The sequence below is a fragment of the Nuphar pumila genome, chromosome 4 (assembly GCF_984573655.1).
Source record: "Nuphar pumila chromosome 4, dmNupPumi1.hap1.1, whole genome shotgun sequence".
NCBI classification, from domain to species: Eukaryota; Viridiplantae; Streptophyta; class Magnoliopsida; order Nymphaeales; family Nymphaeaceae; genus Nuphar; species Nuphar pumila.
The window spans coordinates 123,957,411-123,982,279 of record NC_143252.1 but is presented as its reverse complement, the minus strand read 5'-3'; the positions used below and the strand labels follow the sequence as shown (position 1 = coordinate 123,982,279).

General features: G+C 35.7%; 1 protein-coding gene across 3 annotated transcripts in view; it reads right to left on the bottom strand.

The window, feature by feature from the left end:
- LOC149840902 (putative E3 ubiquitin-protein ligase ARI8) overlaps positions 1 to 24,869 on the bottom strand; it is a 78,750-nt gene that overhangs the window by 3,024 nt on the left and 50,857 nt on the right. For all 3 annotated transcript variants that reach the window (XM_090003443.1, XM_090003444.1, XM_090003446.1), the window contains 2 exons: positions 9,134 to 9,233; positions 8,926 to 9,052 (listed from right to left, as the gene is read on the bottom strand). In XM_090003443.1, coding sequence (XP_089859569.1) covers positions 8,926 to 9,052; positions 9,134 to 9,233 — 227 coding nt within the window. The remainder of the gene's footprint in view (positions 1 to 8,925; positions 9,053 to 9,133; positions 9,234 to 24,869) is intronic.

Here is a 24,869-nt window from a genome sequence, read left to right as displayed (position 1 = left end):
GACCGCACCCAGGGTCATTTTTGTCCATTATTTTTTGGATTTTTTTTTTAAAATTTGCCCTATGAAATGGGCTGCGGAATTAAAATTAAAAAAAATTCTTTGGGGGGGGGGGGGGGGTGCCCCCCTATAACCCCCCGCCAGGGGCGGGCCCTCTGGACCCCCACCCGCTGACCGCGCAGGGGGGAGCCCCCGGACCCCCCTTCCTGCAAGGGCAAAAACAATGACCATAAAATACACCCTTGAAGTTTAAAAATGACTTGGCGGTTCCATGCATTAATGGACACCAGTAGCTATTTTTGCAATTTTGTGTAAAAATAAGTTACACACTTATTAGCTGTGCATTCAAAATGCACAATTATTAATATGTTTTCCTAATAAAAATTACTAAAACATCCATAATTGTGACAATTAATACACCTAATCACCATATCAATTTTTAAATTTGTTAGGGGCATAAAATTGTGGTGAACGTGCTAACATGCATAAATGTCATGGACCTTAACAGCTACCAGCCTACCATACATTCATACATATACACTATACATGATATATATATATGTATATATATATATGTATATATATATATATGTATATATATATATATATGTATATATATATATTTACATTTTTGCCCCTGCCGCACCCCCGCACCCGGGTTTTTTGGAAGTGCCGAATCCCCGCACCCACACCCATGTGACATAGTTCCTGGTAAATCAACCATATGCCGAACACATCTATGGGGTCAGAATTGTAAAAAACACGACAAAAAAACTCAAAAACCTTGTTACGAGTGTTTCATTTAGCATTTTTCATCACTTTATACTATATATATGGGGTAAATATTTGCAACTAATGAAAGTATGGAACTATTGACTAGAAAACACCTTTCACTCTATTATTTTTTATTTTTATAGATCAAACACTACAGATGAGATCTGCATGGTTCTTTTCAATAGAAAATGAGTTTTGACTTTTGAATCATGTAATTGCAACATGGTAGCAGGTTTTTCAAGAGTATCAAAAATCAACTGCCCACAATGTACTAAAACTTGATAACTCAAAAACACAGATGTGTTCTGGTTTCATCCCTCATAACACGTGTAGTGTGTAGATCCCCTTTTCAAAGCCAAAAAGGTTAGTTTATTCCCACTTTTGAAGCACAAATCTACCCACAAGTAAAAGATCTTACATTGGAAAAACACAACCCAAGTGGGCAGATTGAGTTGATACAACTTGCTCCTATGATTTCCAGCTCAATAGTTCTGTACCTTCATTAATAACAAATATTTACCCATGTACATATATACATGAAAAATAGTTGCTACACTCTAGAGTATCATACTCTCTAACTAAAACTCGTAGGTGCAAGTTTTATTTCATTAATTTGACCCCACAGATGCATTTAGCATGGTCATTTTATTGGGGAATGCACCTTTGATCAAGTACTTTCGTTGTAAAAACATGATTTTCTCAATTTTGAATTTTTTATACATTGTGGACTGTTGGATTTTGAAGCCTCTAAAAATCTGCTTATACATTGCAATCAGACATCAAAAACATATTTTGACAAAACAAACTATATAGATCATATTGTTAAGTTGTACATGTTAAAATATGTTATATATAGACTATGACACATACACATATACATATATATGTCTATGTGTCATAATCTACGTGTGTGTGTGTGTATATATATAAACCTTGTAATACCCACTAGGGGTAAAATAGTCATTTTACCTATTTCACGCACAATGTATTTTTCTGTCTTCTTTTCTTTTTTTTCTTTTTCCTTTTATTTTTTTCCTTTTTCCTTGGGCAGGCCCCCCTTAGGGGACATTGGAGCCTCCAACGGTCATAAATATGACCGTTGGAAGGGCTCCAACGTCCATTAGGAGCCCTTCCAAGGGCCCTCTCTTTTGCTTATAAATAAAGGGGTTCTCCCCCATGTAAAGTATGCTTCTTTGAAGCCTCTCTTGAGTGGAATATATTTGTTCCTCTTCTTTTGTGTGTTTTGCCACTTTTGTGGTTTGGTGTAATCTTGCCCATTAGTGTCCACTTGTGTATGTGCGTGCTTCCTTGTTTGCCCTTGGAGATATCACTTCCGGCACTTCATTACAGTACATGTATATGTATGTATTGTCATACATACATATTTGTTTCAAATTGTACATATATACATATACGTATATAATGATGTAATAGGTAAATACCCTCTAGGGGTAATTTCATCATTTTACTCGTGTAATAGTATTGTTCATTAAGAACAGTTTTTCTCTTATTTATTTTTTATCTTTTATTTTAAGTCCTTTTTGTAAAGAGCATGGACTCTATGGTCAAAAGACTATAGAGTCGTTGGGAGCTCCCAACAACTCTATTGGGAGCTCCTTAATAGAGCCCCATGCTCTCCCTTAGTTTATAAATAGGGGTTGAACCCCTCTCTTGTAACTAATGCTTCTCTTAAGCATTTATGCTCAATAAAGATGAATATTTTTTATATTTTGTTTTTTAATGTATTATATGCACTTAGGGTTTGTATTGTTGCCCCTTGTTGGCTATTGTTTTGTTCTATAGTTTCATGGATTTTGCATACTTGTGATCTTTAATAAAAATCTTATTCTTTATATTGTGAGCCTTCTTGTGTGTACCATAGTATATGGGGAAGTGTGCTTCCCCGAAACGTGTTTTGAAAGCGCGAACGTAGCGCTTCCAAAATGTGATGGGAAGCGCCAAAAAAATTTGAGAAGCAAGCTTCCCCTTACTTTTTTCTCTTTTTTTGCTTCCCCCTTGCTTTCTAGGTCGCTTACAGTTCGCTTTCTAGGTAGCTTCCAAGCCGATTTCTGGTTCGCTTCTTAGTTGTCTCACGCTTCCCGCTTCCTAAAATTTTGGAAGTGCCTCGGTTTCCGCTTCAGCTTCTCAAATCGCTTCCTGCTCCTGCTTCCCCGACTAGCAACTCTGGTGTGCCCCCTTGTGGGTGTTGAGAGTGTGTTCCTTACGAAAACACTTGTGTGTTGTCCACTGGATATTGGTGGATACTTTTGTTCGTAATTGAAGGTTATTTAATTCTTTATATTAAAATCATACATTTTAAGTACATTTTATTGATAAAAATAGTTATTTTTATTGTCATCTTATGTGCATTAAATATGTTTTTATTGTGTGTCTTGTTCACATTGTTGCATTTATAAATTTAATTAACTCCTATTTTCTTGAGGGTTCTTTTTTAGTGTTATACTTTATATGCATATTGTTTTAGTATAAATTGATGATTTGTTTTAATTGAAGAGTTTTTCTAAAAATTTAGAATATTATTAATACACTATGTCACATAGGTGCGGGTGCGAGTGTGGGTGCGGGTGCGACACGGGTGCGGCGCAATTTGAAAAATTTTGGACACGGGGACTAGGCTATATATATATATATATATATATATATATATATATATATATATATATATATATATATATATATATATATATATATAATAATAAGTCGGCCATAGGCTTATAGCCCATTAGGAGACACGACTAAGATCATGCGTCTTGATGTTGATAACATTCTAAGTGAGTACCAGATATCTTGCTGTATACGTTAACAGTTGCACAGACTGTGAGTCTGTGCAATGCAGTGACTGTGCAGTTGCAATTGCACAGTCTGTGACTGTGCAACTGCATTGCACAATATGGTTATATATTTTTTTTAAAAATATATATATATAATAATTTTTTTGTTTTTTGCTATAAAAATAGACATTTTTGGACTCAATCAACGTTGACCGAGTCCAAAACAAGGACGGACTCGGCCTCGACTCGTTGACCGAGTATGGGCCGTGTCCGAAGCCGCACCCGTGTCGGGGCGTGTCGACTCGGGTGCAACGCCTCCCTAGCCGAGTCCGTATGACATAGTTAATACAACATTATTTATCTCTTCTTGATAATTAATATGTTTTTAGTGATTAAGTTTCTTTGTGATCAATATTTATGTTTTCTTGAAAAATATGTTGATTTTGAGTTTATGATTGTCTAAATTTGATTTCATAAAAATTCCTCTTTTGAGGCATGCTCCTCCTATCTTTCTTAATGGTTATCTAATATTTCTAAAAGTTATCACTACTTTGCTTAAACAAAATTTCCTTGAGTGTTATTTTTGTTTAAAATATCTATATTTGATTCGAAACTTCGTAACTATTCAGTTAGAATACCTTCTTTTTGTAGTTGGGACCTTTGTTTTGTTTTCTCTACAAGTTCTTAAAGATGCGATGGATTGAAAATGGAATATCGTTGATGCATCATGAAGATAGAGATAACTGATAAAAGCGATTGGGGATGATCACCAATAAAAGACATTTGAAGACTTGTATTTGCAAAACTCTCCAATATGTCATAAAGATGAAGATTTTCATTGAAGACTTAGCTACTTCTCATTGAATCTTTGTTGTATTTCCAAACTTTCCGTATATCTCACCATGGTTTAAAAACCTGCCGGGTTAACCCGGTGACTCAGTTGACTCGGCTCGGATCGCCCAATCATCGAGTCAAAAACCAGGTGTGACCCGACTTTAACAAAACTCAGCCGAGTCATGGGCGAATCATGCATATATATACATATATAATATATTTTATATAATAATTACATATATTATATAAAATATAATATAAATATTATGTATATTATATATAAAAATATGAATATATATGTATTAATATAATTCTACATTAAATATATTATAAACAAATATCATATAATATATATTATATATAATATATTGATAAAATACTATAAAATATAGATAATATATACATATATTTATATATTTTATATAAAATAAAAGTTAACATGACTCTGTCGAGTCACCAAGTTGACCCGACCAAGTCACGAGTCACTCAAGGACGAGCCGAGTAATGAATCACTAGGTTTTAAAACATTGCATCTCACCATAAGTTTGAAGGAGAGTGTTAAGTCGTACATGTATATGTATTTACTGTCATACATACATATTTGTTTCATATTGTACATATATACATATATATTCATATATATGTATATAATGATGTAATAAGTAAATGCTCTCTAGGGTATTTTTGTCATTTTACTCATGTAATAGTATTGTTCATTAAGAACAGTTTTTCTCTTATTTATTTTTTATCTTTTTATTTTAAGTCTTTTTTGTAAACAAAATGAGCTCTATGGTTAAAAGACCATAGAGTCGTTGGAAGCTCCCAACGACTCTATTGGGAGCTCCCCAATAGAGCCTCATGCTCTCCCCTTATGTATAAATAGGGGTTGAACCCCTCTCTCGTAACCAATGCTTCTCTTAAGCATTTATGCTCAATAAAGATGAATATTTGTTATATTTTATTTTCTATTTAGTTCCTTCATGTGTTATATGCACTTAGTGCTTGCGTTGTTGCCCCTTGTTGGCTATTGTTTTGTCCTATAGTGGACTCATGCCTGTGCACGTTGTTATTGTGATCTTGTAATCCCTTAATGGCATTTGTTTGTGCTTATGCAGTTTTGTGACTGTGAACTTGTAAAGCCTTTAGTGGCATTGTTTTTGTATTTTTTCGTTATTTCATTACACACGTAGGGTGTGACCCACAAAAAACCAAGAAAATGTGATGGAATGGAAGTTTCTATTAGAGGTTAGGTACACTCGAGGGCATCCAATATTTTCCCATATATATATATATATATATATATATATGAAAAATATATGGTGGTTCTGTACCATGCTGTCACTTGGGTATGGGTGTGGGTAGCAAGGGTACAACACAGAAATTCCAAAAAATCTGGGTAAGGGGAAACGGCTATATATATATATATATAGGAAAACTCGAATATGTAAACCAGCAAAATATGTAAACTAGTATGAACCGAGATTTTCGTAGGGCTTTTGCAAATCTAACCCTGTGAATGCATTTGGCATGGTCCATTTACTTATAATCTACTATTGGACCATCATAATCGGATCAAGAAATGTGATTTTGTATGCTTGAATATTTACAAAAATTCTGAGCCATTGATTTTCAAGCCTTAAAAGATCCTTCTTGTACATTGTAATCAGATGATCCAAAAGTTTGTTTATATAAAACCAAGTATCTAGATGGCATTCGCACGGTGAAATTTTAGAAAGAAAAAAAAACTATGCAAATCTTGGTGCATATTTTGCTGGTTTACATATTCCAGTTACCCTATATATATATATATATATATATATATATATATATATATATATATATATATATATATATATATATATATATATATGACATAAATTCAAAATAAACTGAATATAATCTAAATATAGATTATATATCTAAAATATATATTATATACTGAAAATATAATTATAAATTGAATACAAACTTGTACATACGGAGGGTAAAATGGTGTCCCCAGGTGTCAATGAGTGTCAACACAAGTATAAGCATGTCGACACGGGTACCATGATACCACACAGTGGTACACACTCCTGTTTCCATAGATCTAACCGCCAAATGGTAAATCCAACCATACAGATCGGTTTAGCATGATTTATTTAGTATATTAGAAGGTTTTATCATGTTTAATACACTATAGGATCTCATTTTGAGATGATGAAAATGAATGGCTCACAATCCATCAAAATAAGGGTGGTTTAAAAAATTTATAAAACATCATATTTGAGTCAATGATGTTTTATAAAAATTTTAAACCACCCTTATTTTGAGAGAAATAGAGAGAGGAACAAAGATTTGCATATGGTTTTTATTGATTTGGAGAAGGCTTACGATAAAGTACCTAGGGACGTTCTCTGGTGGACAATGATGAAGAAAGGTGTTTTTCTCAAGTACATTAGTATAATTAAAGATATATATGAAGGAGTAATAACCAATGTCCGCACTTGTGGAGGGGTGACAACCAATTTTCCTATAACGGTTGGGTTACATCAAGGATCTGCTTAAAGCCCTTTCCTATTTGCTATAGTGATGGATGAGCTTACGAGATCAATTCAAGAAAATGTGTCGTGGTGTATGTTGTTTGCTGATGATATTGTTTTGATTGATGAGTCTAGAGCTGGGGTTAATGCTAAGTTAGAATTATGGAGACAGACATTGGAAGCAAGAGGTTTTAAGTTGAGTAAGAGTAAGACAGAATACATGGAATGTCGATTTAGTAAGCAACGAAATAGTGATGGGAGTGTAGTGAAGCTTGGTAAGCAAGAAATATTGGTGAATGATTCTTTCAAATATTTGGGATCTATCATTCAAAAGTATGGAGAAATTCACGGAGATGTAAATCATAGGATAAAGGTTGGGTGGATGAAATGGAAGAGTGCAACTGGAGTGTTGTGCGATCGTAGAATGCCATTGCGGTTGAAGGGAAAGTTTTATAGGACGACTATTAGGCCCGCTTTACTATGTGGTACGGAATGTTGGGCTGCCAAGAGACATCATATTCAAAAAATGAGTGTAGCTGAGATGCGTATGCTGAGATGGATGTGTGAAAATACAATAAAAGATAAGATTCGGAACGAGGAGATACGTAAGAAGGTAGGCGTTGCACCCATTGAAAATAAGATGAGAGAGAATCGTTTACGGTGGTTTGGACATATTCGACGAAGGCCTAATGATGCTCCAGTTAGAAGGATGGAGAAATGGGAAAATATATTAGTTAAAAGAGGTCGGGGTAGGCCTAGGAAGACATGGATGGAGGTGATAGGAAAGGATATGAATGCTTTGAACCTCATCGAGGACATGGCATTGGATAGAAATGAATGGAGGAGAAGGATTCATGTGGAAGACCCAGAATGATTTTCTTTGTTGGTTCATATCGCCGACCCCAAATTTTTGGGATGAAGGCGTAGTTATTGTTGTTGTAGTATCATATTTGAGTCAACTTTAACACATGAAAATAATAAATAGAACATGATCCAAAGGTTAGATTTTGCTTTTGAAGTTTAGTTCTATATAAATCAAGTGTGTACCCCAGAACCACCATAGAAGCACCCTATATATATATATATATATATATATATATAGGGGAATGAAAACCTCCCCAATGAAAACGGTCCCAAACCTACCAAATGAAAATTGTTCGGTGTTTTTTTCAAAATTCTGATCTGTATAAAAAATGGTATTTGGAGCTTCGAAAATTTATGAAAATTGTGCATCGTTGATTTTTGGAACTTATAAAAACCTATCCATGCATCGGAATCAAAATTTATGAAACTGTAGGCCATTGATTTTTGAAACCTTATAAAAACATATCCATACATCGGAATAAAAAATTTCAAGAACTGATTCCTATAAAAACATAGATCACAGCTGTAAGGTCAGAATTTCGAAAAAACACCGAAAATCCGATAAATGTTTCTTATTGGGTAGGTTTGGGAGGTTTTCTATTGGGTTTTTTTTCTGTGGAATCATTAAAACATTTTATGCACAGTTGTTATCAGTTGACCACGATGCCTGACATATTAGTATAGTCTCAAAAATATGATAACCTCCATTCGAATTTTTGCATGTTTTGACATTCGGTTAGAAGTAACATCACTAAATTGCAGTTACATGCCAACTTATTAATGTTAGGTATATTTCTACTAGCATTTTCAAAATTTTCATTTACACTATTTTTACTATTTGTCCGTATAAAATAAAATTATCACAATCCAAATAAGAAAATAAGTTCACTAGTCCAAGTTCTGCCTGAGATTGAATAAGCAGTCACAAATCAAAGGGTTTTCGAAATAGGGCACCATTTGCATCTTGGACAAACTTATGCAATGATGCTGACCATAACACTATTTTTCAACTACAATCAGATGCGATCAAAGGTTTTTCGCAATCCACTGGTAAAACCATCAGATGAGCTTCTCACTTGGTCAACCAACAATTTCATAATGAAATCTACACACATTAGAATACGTAAATTAGAAAATTTTACCTGGTTAAGCCTGCCAGCTTAGTTTTGAACTCATTAAACTCTTTAGATGGTCCTTCACCATCAAGGAAAGCAAGCAATTCCTTTTCAGCGCACTGATGCAGTCGTTCCAACCCAGATTCCGCCTCCCCTGCAATACAAATATGCATGTTAAAACTGACATAATGGATATAACATGCGACAAAAGTAATCAGACAATAAATGGAAATACCTTGTAGGTACTCAAAAAACCGTCTCTTTGCATGTTCATGCTCATGAAGGTAATATCCATATGCATATGTCCACTTCAATACTCGCCTACACTCAACTATCTGCAGATTATAACAAACACAATAAATCTTGTATACCAAAGCAAAATAACACAGAAGAAAGACTGGTCAAACAAGCATAGACACATTAAATCTGATCTACCCTTACGCTTTGGCAAAGTGGCAGAATGCTGATTATGTCATTCTTCTGGGATTTCACAATGCTTATTGGATGCAAATCCAGAATTATAGTTTTCTAGATTTCGGCAGTTTTGGGCTTTCTAATTGTTTGGATGCACCTGAATATCTGGAAAAAATATCCAGATTCTTCCCCTGTTTAGTTGTTCGCTCGAAATTATGACCAGGTTTTGATCTGGACATGTTTATGTCAAAATTGTATATACATATAATGTGTATATAGACAATATATATATATATATATATATGTGTGTATATATATATATATATATATATATATATATATTATGTATCATGGTCACTGATATCACCGTCACTGATATCACCGATATTTTGAAAATATCGAGATATTATCGACTATTTCAAGGTAGCCCAAATATATCACGATATTTTCAAAATATCATGATATTATCGCAATATTTTTTGAAAAAAAAAAACAAAATTTTATTTTAAGTTTTCATTTCTTATATTTTTGTTTCTTTTATATTTTAAAACCTTTAAAACATGTTTCAAACTCCACCTCTGTATAACTGTTTAGTTATACAATGTCGGTCCCAAGCCCGGATAAAAGAGGAGGGTTGCGGTAGGCCGGTGACAGTCAGCATAAAAACTTAGTCATACCCTATGAATATGAACCAATATGAGAATTTCGTTGGGGCGTTCCCTACTGAGCGACGCGCTGTATTCTATAGGCCTGGAGGCAGTGATAAATGGGCAAGGGTTGCTAGGTCGTCGCTCGGAAGCGACGCATCACATTGGTGCCCGGGTGTGGTGTCAAATAGGCAAGGGTTTCCTCACTTTGTTGGACGGGTGGGTGTAAAGAAGTTAGTCCAAGACCATAAAATTAGGTTAGCCACTTGGAACATAGGGTCTTTAACCGGTAAGTTGGTAGAGTTAATAGATGTTATGTGTAGGACAAATATTGATATTTTATGTCTACAAGAGACCAAATGGGTAGGTGAGAAGGCAAAAGTAAATAAAACCTTGGGATATAAGATTTGGTATACAGGAATAAATAGAAATAGGAATGGAGTAGGGATTGTTATGAGTCGTGAGTTTATAGATAATGTAGTAAAGGTCCGTAGGAAGGGTGATAGGATTTTACTTATTAAATTAGTATTAGGTATGTATATTATTAATATTATTAGTGTTTATGCACCTCAATTAGGTTTAGATGATTCCATTAAGCGTCAATTTTGGGAAGATTTAGATGGAGTAGTACAAGGGATATCTTATGGAGAAAAGCTTTTCATCGGCGGTGACCTTAATGGACATGTGGGAATTAGTAGGGATGGATTTGAGAGTATCCATGGAGGCTATTGTATAGGAAAAATAAATGAAAGTGGAGAAAGGATTTTAGATTTTGGGTTGTCCAATGATATGATCTTAGCAAACACTTGGTTTAGGAAGAGGGAGTCTCACCTAATAACATTTAAAAGTGGGGTTAATACGAGTCAGATAGACTTTTTCCTACTTAGAAAGAGAGATAGGGGTTGTTGCATCGATTGTAAGGTTATACCGGGAGAAAGTGTAGTTACACAACATAGAGTCTTAATTTTAGATCTTAGAATTAAACAATGCCGCAAAAGGGATAGACATAAGATAGATCCTAGAATTAAGTGGTGGGCACTTAAAGGAGCTAAACAAGAAATGTTTGTAGAGCAGGTAGTTAAGGAAGTTGATTGGTGTCTCGAGGAGGATTCAGAATCAATGTAGAATAAGATAGCGGGTGGCATGAGAAAGGTAGCTAAAGAGGTATTGGGTGAGTCTAAAGGCGGTGCACCGCTAGGTAAGGATACATCATGGTGGAACGAGGATGTCAAATTAGCTATTAAGGTTAAAAGAGTGTTATAAAAATCTAAGTAAGAGTCGTGATAATGAGAATTTGGAGAAGTATATGATAGCAAAGAAGGAAGCTAAAAAAGTAGTTCGAAACGTGAGGGATAAGGTATATAAGGAGGTTTATGGCAAGTTGGATACCAAAGAGGGCAATAAGGATATTTATAGGCTTACTAAGATGAGATAGAAAATCGAGGGATCTGGGTATGGTTAGATGTATCAAAGATGAAACGCAACGAGTTTTACTCAAAGATAAGGAGATTAAAGAGAGATAGAAAGATTATTTTGATAAGTTATTCACTGGAAGTCATGCTCAGGATCTTGGAGACTTATCCATTCCTTTTCATGAGATGAATCGTGACTTCGTGCGCAAAATTCAAAAGAAAGAAATTGCAGAGGCTTTGAAGAAAATGAAATCAAGAAGGGCAGTTGGCCCAGATGGTATACCTATCGAGGCTTAGAAATGCTTGAGAGAGAAAGGTTTAGAATGGTTGACAAATCTTTTTAACAAGATTTGGCGAACAAATAACATGCCTAATGAGTAGAGGAAGAGTACTTTGGTGCCTCTATATAAGAATAAGGGTGATATACAAGAATGCACAAACTATCGTGGTATAAAACTCATGAGTCATACTATGAAACTTTGGGAGAGGGTGATTGAGTCTAGGTTGAGGAAGGTTGTCATGATATCGGAGAATCAATTTGGTTTTATGCCTGGAAGATCAACTATGGAAGCTATACATCTACTTAGACAACTTATTGAGAGAAATAGAGAGAGGAACAAAGATTTGCATATGGTTTTTATTGATTTGGAGAAGGCATACGATAGAGTATCTACGGACGTTCTCTGGTGGACAATGATGAAGAAAGGTGTTTCTCTCAAGTACATTAGTATAATTAAAGATATGTATGAAGGAGTAGTAACCAATGTTCGCACTTGTGGAGGGGTGACAACCAATTTTCCTATAACGGTTGGGTTACAACAAGGATTTGCTTTAAGCCATTTCCTATTTGCTATAGTGATGGATGAGCTTACGAGATTAATTCAAGAAAATGTGTCATGGTGTATGTTGTTTGCTGATGATATTGTTTTGACTGATGAGTCTAGAGTTGGGGTTAATGCTAAGTTAGAATTATGGAGACAGACATTGGAAGCAAGAGGTTTTAAGTTGAGTAAGACAGAATACATGGAATGTCGATTTAGTAAGCAACGAAATAGTGATGGGAGTGTAGTGAAGCTTGGTAAGCAAGAAATACTGGTGAATGATTCTTTCAAATATTTGGGATCTATCATTCAAAAGTATGGAGAAATTCACGGAGATGTAAATCATAGGATAAAGGTTGGGTGGATGAAATGGAAAAGTGCAACTGGAGTGTTGTGCGATCGTAGAATGCCATTGCAGTTGAAGGAAAAGTTTTATAGGACGACTATTAGGCCCGCTTTACTATATGGTACGGAATGTTGGGCTACCAACAGACATCATATTCAAAAAAATGAGTGTAGTTGAGATGTGTATGCTTAGATGGATGTGTGGAAATACGATAAAAGATAAGATCTGGAACGATGAGATACGTAATAAGGTAGGCATTGCACCCATTGAAAATAAGATGAGAGAGAAATGTTTACGGTGGTTTGGACATATTCGGCGAAGGCCTAATGATGCTCCAGTTAGAAGGATGGAGAAATGGGAAAATATATTAGTTAAAAGAGGTCGGGGTAGGCCTAGGAAGACTTGGATGGAGATGATAGGAAAGGATATGAATGCTTTGAACCTCACCGAGGACATGGCATTGGATAGAAATGATTGGAGGAGAAGGATTCATGTGGAAGACACATAATGATTTTCTTTGTTGGTTCATATCGCCGACCCCAATTGTTTTGGGATGAAGGCGTAGTTGTTGTTGTTTAAAACATGTTTCTTTATATTTTGAACGAAAATTAAACTTATTATTTTCTTAGCTCTTTTGTTGTTATTTATATTTTTTTCAATTAAACTCCCAAGATATTCCCGAGATATTCCCGAGATTTATAAGCTTTTGAAAATCTCTTTGAGAAATTACCTTTAACGATACAAGTGACTATGATATGTATATATTTATTGTAAAAAATTCTCCTTTTTCCCTTTTACTTTATTTTATTTTTTGCCATTTGACTAGTCAACACAAGGCCAACTAACCGTTGGAGCTAGTCCAATGACTGCAAATAGAGCAGTCGTTGGACTAGCTCAACGACTCTTTTTAATCTCTATTAGAACCAACGCTAAGAAGAGGTGGATTCTATGGTAGCGCTTCAAGGCTGGTTAAACTTACCCTCTTAAGGGATCGATTTTAGCAATTGTACTTTGAGTTGTCTGAATGAAAAGAACGCAAGAGAAAATGGAAGGGGCGACTGACCTAGTACGGTTCCCAAGAAGGGATGCTTGAGATTGTTCTAGGGCATAACAACAGCAAGGCAGGAAGGAGACAATCAATCTCGACGGCATGTGTGCGATGGATACGTGTAAAGAGAGAAACTCAATCCTTCAGGCAAAATGTGAACCACAAAGTAAATAATAGAATTCTCTCAATAAAATTCACTAATTTCATTCATGAGTAATAACACTTATTTATAAAATGTAATATCGCGTATTTTCACACTTAGTTAAATATGAGATTTTCGAAATTTTGGCTAAGTCTGAGAGAAAAATCGTTTGAACCTCGATTTTAGATTGATGTTTTTGAATCTGGGTTTGACCCAGGTCTCATCAACTAGGTCTAAACGAGACAATCGAAACGTGATAAAAAGTTTATTTTTGACCTTTAAATTCAAGCGAACTTCGAGCAAAATTCGGATTATTTTCAGGCGAAATTCAGAATTTGATATTCTTGTAATATGTCGTTGGATGCATCTCAGAATTATGATCGCAACGCTATTTTACTTTTCTAAATTCGGGTTACGGTTGGTCCGAAAATCACAGTTTTCAGAAATTGAGCAATTTATCGATTCGGATCCTGACTTGGATAGGACCGGATATGAAGGATTTGATCTAAATTAATATGGATTTGGACCCTATCCTAGACCCATATTAATCTGGATTTGATCCAGTTTAAAACCCATTTGGATTTCGGATATAGATTTGAATCTTGGATACAGATCCAGATCCAAATCCATACCCAACAATTTTTCTAACTTTAAATTCTTCAAAAACCTTTAAATTGGGGTTTATTTATGTTAATAAGCCTCCAACATTAATTTGGTAATTTTTTGAAACTTTTGAAAATTTATTTATAATTTAATATTAAATAATTAATTAATTTAATGCAATTCCAAAAATTTAATTTGAGGTTTGTTTAGGACTCTTGAAAGAGCCCTTTAAACACCTATGAAAGAGTTCAAGAGGATTTGAGAGACTAAGAATTCTTTTTTAACAAAATTTTGAAAAAAAATAAACATTTAAAAGAGTTTCAAAAAAATTAGGAAACAAAGGAAGAGAGAGAGTTTCATCTTTTGGAAACTCTCTTAGAGAGGGATGGAGAAATAGGGAGGGGTGACCTCCCCTATGGGGCCTATAAAAAGACCCCAAAAAAAGAGAGAGAAAAGAGAAAGATAAGGAAAAAAAAGAGGAGAGATAAAGTGAGGAAGAAGATGAGGAGTTTGGGCCATCTCCAACCATTTACCCACGTTTTTCAACATCCACCATCGTTTTTCTTCAAGTTTTTAATTCATGGTATGGGTTTTCTCTCTTGAATCAAGTGAGAAATTGATATAGATTGGACGTCTATGCAATATTTTGATGAAAAATCCATGAGAAAAGTGTTAATATGGATGTTTTCTCAGAAACACATGGAGGATAATTAATGGTTCTTCCTCCATGGTTGTATTGTTGATTCTTTTCAACTGATCGAAAATAAAATTTTTGTACATGCTTGTCATTTGTTAAAACAAAAATTTATTTCATGATAACTATAGCTTTTGTTTTTTTTGGAAGAAACTTGAGAGATACATAGACTAGAGAGAGAATATCTTAACCTAGATATTAAGACTAGAATGAGATAGGCGGATGATTACGTCGTACTATCATTAGCCAGGGGGTCCTGGGTTGAATCCCACAGGGATTATCTATCCACCAGCATGACTAAAAAAAAACACTTACCACAACACTTACTGTGTTTCTTCCTCGTCTGGTGTATCATTGGTGAGCCTTAAAAAAAATAATATTTGAAGGTGCTTATAATGTTTCAGGAGCTATAAGGAGAATTGAATATCACAAGATACCAGTAGGTACTGTCCAGTTGCATGTGTGCAATCTCTAACTGTGAGAAGTAAGAAATTAACTACTTTAAAATAACCTTGGCAGCATAGGAATCCGTGGTGTTATCTATGAGGTAAGTGCCATCATACAGAACTTTCAGTGAGCATATAGTGGATTTGTTAAACTTTTTATTGTATACACCTTATTTTGAGAATAATCAGAAATATAGGAATGTGCTGTACAACTACCCCAACAAAGTGACGAACTTGTGTGTGCATAACAAAAGAGCAATAAATGGTCTGAAACTGCATGGACGACAACAGAATATTATCAGAAAGTAGCCGAAATGCCACCATTATCGGTCTTGTTTGAGTTACCCTTAACACTTATCTGAATGACTTCATCCATCAAACCAAGCTTATGATTTACAACTCCAGTCTTCTGTATATCATTCCAGAATGAGTGTATCATTGATCTTACACCTCTGTCTTAACTAGTGGAATTTTTTTTCCACTCCTAATGACTAGTGTCTGTGGCGCCCAGCCGAGTCGGCTTGGCTGGGGCTGCACACTGTCATAAAAAAAAAGGGTTTTAAACAAAGAAGTGTTATTTCGAAAAGCAAAGCTTTGTGCTGCCATACCTTGGCAGCATGGCAAGGGGGTGCACAGGCCTAGCAAGGCCATGTGGCACCCATGTCAGGCCCAGCCGACTGGGTGGGCTGGGCCATTGGCTTTTGCATATATTAAAAAGAAAAGAAAGGGGTGAATGTATGTTCTGCTGGCCTATTTTTACAAAAGAACGAAATTTTATATTTAAAGATGGAACACTTGTGTTCTCGTAAATCTGGAATTCGAGGTTTTTATAAGCATATAAATTTCCAGATTTATGTTATGATACATGTTGTGAATGAGGATTTACCTTGTGTTTGAATTTATGTGATATGCTTAAGTATTATGTGATTTGAATGTTGTTATATATATATATATATATATATATATATATATATATATATATATATATACACACACACACGTGAATCATGTGATAGAGAGGTTTTGCATGTGCATACCTACATATTCAATGAGAGTGATTCATGGACGAAAGAATGCGTGTGACATAAATACATGTATCGAATAGAAGCGTACACTTAACATGAATGTATGAACTCATGCATGTGCACATGACTAATATTGTTTCATGCATATTGTTAGATTGACATATATGCATGTGCATTGAAAAACATGATGTCATCATTGCATATTTGGCATGTTACCATTTTTGCATATAATGTATCAATGATCAATGGATCATCGTGGTCCTGGTAAGCCCCGAGCTGGATTGCTCCTTTACTTGTTTTTATGCATCGCAAAAATCATATTTGACATTTTTCTCTATATTGCATTGTTCTGCATTTTTACACGGGCTGGAGCCCTGTGATGAGTCTCGCATTTGACAATGCGAATTTGTGGTATTAATTTGACATGCATGGCTGTGGATAGAAAAGCACGTGATATGTAATGAATGCATTTGCATGTTCCTTAAGATTTTTGCATAGGAATGCATAGATGATCAAGATGAATTGTCATAGGCTATAGAAGCCTTAAGCAGGTGTGCTCCTTACTTTACTTGTTTATGCATTGCAAAAGTCATATTTGATATTGTGGTTTTAATTGCATTATTTTATTGTTGTTACGGGTGGTAGACCGTGAAGAGCTGTGCATGTTGACTTGCGAGCTTATGTTTGCATATTGATTTATAAATTTATGGAATTGATTTTAATAACAAAATAAGAAAGAGAACAGTGTAATTAACGATCCCTTGATGTTCCTTCTAAAGAAAGGTAATATTGAGCTTAGCGGTTTGAAAACTGTGAGGATACAAAAACTCTGTGTGCGTTGTTGTTGCCCTTCAACTCAATATTGGGGTTCTTCTCCTTTTCACGGTTTTAGGAAGAATCTGCCATTTTGTCTGGAGTGGTGTGTAGACACAGTTGTTGTTTTGGTATACCAAGAAAAGTGAAATTTGTGGATGGGTGATCCCTGGTGTCCCCGACATTAGATGGGTGGTCTAATGTTCTGAAAGTTGTTTCGGTTGAGGGCTAAGTTTGGAACCAAGTAATAAAATACAAATTGTGTGTTAAGCTACCCTGAAAACCTAACTTGACCTCGATGATTTTACCTGTTTGTTATATCCGCGATCAACGGTAATTAAAAAGAGAAACTTAAATTGTGTGCATCTAATAGAGACATGCTTATAAAGAGTGTTATGATAAAAGATAATAATTTATTCATGCATATGCATTGAAATCATGCATACTCCTGTTATGCATTAGATCATGCCTATTTACTTATTTCCTTAATTGTGATATATTGATGAATGCATGATGTTTCTTCCCTACTGCATATTAAATGTCTATATTGCTTAACTTGTGATTCTTATTGATTATTAAATTGTCGATCATGCTTAACAATTATTCTCTATTGCATAAATGATTAATTGAATTACGAATTTGTCATAAATATATCCCTCTAAATTATTGCATGAATCTTATCTGTATTTTTTATACTTATTTGTTTCATTAGAGAGATTCATACGCATAATTCTTTGGATTCTAACACTAAAACTATAGCTAATTATGAAACAAAAAGGAAAATAGTGTAGGATGTGCCAAGATTATGTCCTGGCTCATCAACGGTGTAGACATCAAAAAGTGTTATAGCCTTGCAAAATTTGAGCATGCCAAAAAAAGGTTGGGATACCTCAAAAAAATGTATTCCCTTAAGGATATTGCACATATGTGCATTTTACAACACAAAATTTGAACTATAACTCAAGCCAACAAAAGCACTAGAGAATACTATAACAAGTTATCCGAACTTTGGAAAGAGTTGGCTCTTCTTGAATCAAAGTGGCATTCTCCCAAAGATATTGAGCTCCGCCAAAGACAAATCGATGTGAAACGTTTTTATCAAATTGTGAATGGATTGATGTCGGAATTTGAATCCACTAAATCGGCTATGTTGCATAGAGGTAAAATTTCATCTATTGTCACGGTTGTAAGTATTGTATTGTTACCTGTGTCAATCGGGCCCAAAGTAACACCATATCATATCGTATCCTAATTTTTTAATAGAAATTTTCCAAAAAAAACAGAAAAAATTTCCAAAAATTCTAAAAAAATCATATCACATGAAACGATGATGAATTGCACGAAATACAACCATAAAATCACATATGAAGCATTTATGTCTCCATGAGCTGCTATGAATGGAATGCATATTGTTAAGTTATATATATATATATATATATATATATATATATATATATATATATATATATATATATATATATATATATATATATATATATATTTGCTTTATATTGTACATATATATTCATATACATACATATATGTATATATATGTGCTATTTATACTTATGTAATAGGTAATACCCTCTAGGGGTATTTTCATCTTTTTGTAATAGATTTTGTCCACTAGGGACAGTTTTGCTTTTTTATTTTTATTTTTTTTATTTTTTTTATTTTTATTTTTCTCTTTATTGCATTGTAGGGGATTTATCGTCATTGGGACCATAGTCATTGGGAGCTTCCAATGACTCCTATGTGAGCTCCCAATGGCTATATGCTTGAGGTCTTTTGTATATAATGGCACTACTTGTGCCCATTTTTCTCAATGCTTCTCTTAAACATTTATGCTCATAAAGATGAATATTTTTATATTTTATTTTTCTAATTAGTTCCTTCATGTCTTATATGCACTTAGTGCTTGTGTTGTTTCCCCTTGTTGGCTATTGTTTCATCCTATAGTGGACTTGTGCTTGTACACATTCTGACTGTGATCAAGCCCTTAGTGGCATTGATTTATGCATATGCACTTTTGTAATCGTGATCTTGTAAAGCCCTTAGTGGCATTGTTTTTGTATTTTTCGCTATTTCAGAGTCAAGAATTTCTTCATAGCATTTTGCCACTTTTGGGTCTTGGGATACTTTGGTTCGAGTTTGTGCTTCGTGAATGATTCATGATCATTGTGTGGCTTGGATTCAAGAGAAAACTAGACCCGGTATGTAAGGGTGGCAATCGAGTCGGGTCGGCGGGTTGGTGGGTCGGGTTAACGGGTTGACGGGTCAGAATACCTCAACACGAACACGACCCGTTTATTAAACGGGTCGGATATGGCAAACACGAACACGACCCATTTATTAAACGGGTAACCTGACACGACACGGTTAACTCGTTTAATAAACAGGTCGGGTCGACACGACACAACACGATTACACGACACGGTGACCCGTTTATTAAGCGGGTCGACCCAATAACATAGACACGATAACCGACCCGAATATGGGTCATTCTCTAATCACCAAAAGAGCTCATCATAGTGAGGAAAACAAAGAAGAAAACCTCATCACAGAGAAGAAAATGAGAATAAGTACCTATTACTTATTCCAACCCCTTCTTCAAGATCAAAAAATGAGGTGCCTTCAGCGGGAGAGACGAAACGTTGGGCTTGCTTTGCTTGGGTGTCAAACCAAGAGGAGGAACAAGAGGGAGGAGAGAAGAGGGTGGTGGTGTGCACCTGTGCGGTGATGGCAACGAGGTGGAGAGGAGAGGTCTCGGGCTCTCGGCTGCGGCTGGGTAGGAAGGAGTTAGGTGGGTGACTAAAGTGTAAAGTTAGGAGTTAGGGTTAGATAAGTTAATATATATATATAAACGGGTTGTGGGTTGACGGGTTCATGTAAACGGATTGACTCGCCCGCCTAACCCGTTTATTAAACGGGTCAAACGGGTTGGTGGGTTGGCATACCCCTAACACGAACACGATCCGTTTAATAAACGGGTTAGGCGGGTCGACCCGTTTACGACACGAACCCGTTTAAGCCAAACCCTAACCCGGCTAAGAAGCGGGTTGGCGGGTCGGGTCAGATTTTGCCACCCCACCGGTATGTATCTCATATCTATATCTTTAAGCATTTCTTGTGTTATCTTTTTCATGCATTATACATGAGGAAACACTTATTTTCTTTAATCCTTAAATATATATATATATGTTTGCCTTTGTTTTATTAAAACCAAAAAATAACTTTGAATGTTTTTTATTATTGTTGGACTTGTTCTTATAAAGTTTATTTGTTTAATCTTGTGAAATTAGATATATGTATGTCTTTTTAAATCATGTTTGAATTCTAATTTTTCAAAAAAACTTATTTTATTTGATATATATGTATACAATTTTGTATGCTTGAGCATTTGTTGGCTTTTGTTCTATTATTGAACTTTGTTTTGCTCTTTCTTGAAAATTTGTCATATATTTTAAAATGATTTGTGAAATTTTAAAATAATGGTGTTGCTTGTATTTCATAAGTATGATCTTAGGAAATTTTGCTTAAACTTGTGTTTAATCTTTCTCTTTACTCTTGGTGTATTAAAAATTATCATATGAAGGGTTACAAATTATGATTTAGCTTATAAAAAAATAATAATAATTTTTATATTGATTTTATATTCTTATGCACTTATGATTGCCATACCTGATGAATAAAATTGTTTATTCGTTCATAAGGCATTGAGCATAATTTCTTATGGGAATACATTCACTTTAATAAATGCTTTTTATAGCCCTTTTGTGGGACAATTGTTATTGTTGAGAATAGGTGGTTTTTAGTTTAAGTCCTTTTATATTAGAGGTTTTTGAAATTTTGTTTTCATAATGGACTTAGATGTAATTATTCCTTTTAGCCTCTCTCTATTTAATATAGAGAGAAGCCCTAATCCAAAGGTAACAAGATTATTTTCTGTGCAGCCGACTCTCTCTCTCTCTCTCTCTCTCTCTCTCTCTCTCTCTCTCTCTCTCTCTCTCTCTCTCTCTCCACAGGTGGCTGATTCATCGACCTTCCTTCTATATGGTATCAAAGCCCTCGATCTCGGGAGCGTGATCACGAGAGGACTGATCTTTACCAACGAGAGAAAAAAAAACCCAACTGCGTGAAATCAGGTTTGTTGCACGATTGTGGAAGATCTGATAGCAGATCTGGGATGTTACCCAGATCTGTCGTCAGATCTAAGGATGGAGCTCCTAGCGAGGATTTCTTGGAGCCGTAACCTCCTTTTTCTTTTGGAATCTGGAGTTTTTTTTCTTCGTGATCTCCTGTCGTGATTTCCTGGACATTGACGAGTTGTGTTCCTGCTGTTGTGTGTCTGTCGTGATTGCTGTGTTGTTGGTTGTTCCTGCTGTTTGGGTCAAGCAGCAAGTTTCTGTGTTGTTGCGTGTCTGCCGTGATTTCATTTTTTTTGTGCTGATTGTGTGCCTGCCGTGATTCTGAAATTTATTTCCTATGCTTGTTGTGTGTGATCGAGATATGATTGATCTATTTAATTGTCCTCTGAAGACTTATTGGCTATTATGCCTTATATGTTTGGAGAACGGCAGTTGTCGTGATCATCTGTTTTGCAACTGAATATTATCGTTGGTCGTGGTGTGCTTGGGTGCAGCAATGGTCGTGACTCCCTGTTGTGTCGAGTTTTGTTTCGTGCTGTGTTAGTTTAAGTTATCCCTCTGTCGTGAAAGCAGCAGGAGTAATTCCATGCTGGTTGTGGGCTATTTTTTTTTTGGAAATAGCAGGGTTGATTCCTTACAGTGTTGGAAAATTCTACTTGAATACTTGTTGTTCAAGTGAGCAGTAAGGCTGAAAATTCGAAATGTGATTCTAAAATGGAACATATTGGGGAGTATAAGGCTTTAGCCAACCCCTTCTCGTACGGCTCTTCCGTAAGGTTGAATGAAACCAACTATGCCAGGTGGTCCAGAACTTTTATGATGTCGGTATCTGGACATCGTTGAAAACATATTATGTTGGAAGACGAACCCCTTGAAAAATTGGGAAAATATGTTACTTGGGATGAAGATAATGACATAGTTATGTCATGGATCATGAATAGTGTCGAACCCCATATTGCAGATGGATTGATCTACTATAATACAGTCAAACTGATGTGGGACAATCTTCGTGATACATACTTACAAGAAACTAATGTGAGTCGTATCCTGCAAGTAGAACAGGAGATATATAATTTGCAGCAGGGAGATCAGACCTTGGCCCAATACTATGCCTCTGTCAAAGCTGCGTTTGAAAGACTTAATGCTCACAGGCCTCTTTGTTGCTCGAAGCAAAAAGATCATCAAGAACAAACCATGGTTGCTCGTTTTCTTACGAGTCTTTCTTCAGAATTTTCTGTTGCAAAAGTTAAAATGTTGACTGGATCAGATGTTCCCACTCTTGCTGATGCATACAATCGTCTGAGTAGACTTGTGATCTCTCTGCCACAATCTCAGCTTGTGACTCAGTCATCTGCTCTTGTTGTCTCATCTGGTTATGGGCGTGGAAATATTCAGAATATCAGAGGACGAGGACGTGGACGTGGTATGGGAGGCAGAGGAAAGCTTCAATGTACATTCTGTGAAAAATCTGGACATTTAGAAGATCGTTGTTGGGATAAGCATGGTCGGCCAACCTCTTCTTCATCAAAGTCCTATACTCCTAAAGCAAATGTTACTACTATCGAGGCAACAAATGTACAGGAGAATACCTCTGCAAGTGACCGTAGTATCATCCTCAGTCGTGCTGAATATGATGAGTTGATAACTCTTCGCCCTTTGAGTTCCACTCCTCCTGTAGCTGGTGTTGCCTATTCAACCGGAAATCATCTTCATCCGACTGACAGTACGTGGATTATTGACTCTGGTGCATCCAGACATTTGTGTGGAAATTCACTTGTTTTCTCAGATATAAAGGATATTAATGCTCATCGAGAAGTCTCATTAGCCGATGGGCGTTCCTCCCCGGTCGTTGGTCAGGGAAATATTTCTATATCCTCCTCATTACAGCTGCAAAATGTTCTTCATGCTCCAAACTTTCCTCAAAGTTTACTCTCTGTTAGTTGCCTTATAAGAGAGCAAAACTGTAGAGTAATATTTGATCCGATGGGTTGTCATTTTCAGGATTTGCTGACGGGGAAGAAGATTGGTGGAGGCTATGAAGCAAATAGAGTCTACTACCTACATCATCCAATGGGTAATGTTCATGTTGCAGTGGAACACTCATTCAGTCATGTTCAGTGGCATCGTCGTCTTGGTCATCCTTCTTTGTCAAAGCTTCGTTCGATCTTTCCTCAAATTCCTTCCACCACATCATTTCAGTGTGAAGCATGTCAGTTGAGAAAGCATCATCGAAGTTCGTTCCCTTCGAGTCAGAGTCAGTCTAGTAATAAAGTTTTTGAATTTCTTCATGCAGATGTATGGGGTCCTAGTAAGATTCCTACTATGACTCAGTGTCGTTATTATCTTGTTATTGTTGATGATTTCTCTAAGTTGTCATGGGTATTTTTAATAAAAGAACAATCTAAAGTTCCAAGTATTATCAAATCCCTAATTCTTGAAATAAAAACTCAGTTTGAATCTATTGTCAAGATTGTTCGCACTGATAATGCTCTCGAGTTTAAATCAAAAGGTCTGTTACAATTTTACCAAGATCATGGCATCAAACCCCAAACTTCTTGTGCCTATTCATCTCAACAATGGGGTGGCTGAGCGAAAACATCGGCACCTGCTTGATGTTGCCAGGACCATTATGATTCAATCCAATGTTCCTGCGTTATACTGGGGTGATGCGATTACCACTGCTTGCTATCTGATCAACCGCATGCCTTCGTCTTCTGTGGGTGATCAAATTCCATTACATATCCTAAAACCTAATGCCCCACTTTTTTCTTTCTCACCAAAAATATTTAGATGTTTGTTTTGTACACAAACTTGGCCCTAACCGTGATAAATTAGCCGCTCAAGCTACAAAATGCATATTTATAGGTTATCCAAAAAATCAAAAGGGCTATCGATGCTATGATCCTATTTCTCGCCGAGAGTATGTCAGTGCGGATGTATCTTTCCTGGAATCCTCTCCATATTACTCTATTTCCGGTTTCCCGTTGCAGGTTGATCCAGCTGAGTCTTTTCTATTACCTATACCTCCTTTTCCTTTGAAATATGTGCCCTCATTACCGAACCAAACTTCATCATCTTCCAGATTTAATAATCCTCCATTGGTATATGTGCGTAGAGCTCCACCTCCGCAAGAGACTTCATCTTCTTCTTCTCCTGAGGTAAGTTCTACTGACAATAGTGATCTTCAGGATGATGATAACAGGCCTATTGCTCTACGAAAGGGGACACGACAATGTAGCTTATATCCCATATCTCATTTTGTCTCCGATGCCAGAATTGGAAATCATATGAAGTCTTTTATTTCAGCCTTATCTGCTGAAACTATTCCTCTGAACTATCAACAGGCAGAACTTGATAATCGCTGGAAGCTGGCTATGCAAGAAGAAATGAATGCTTTAGTATCTCAGCATAC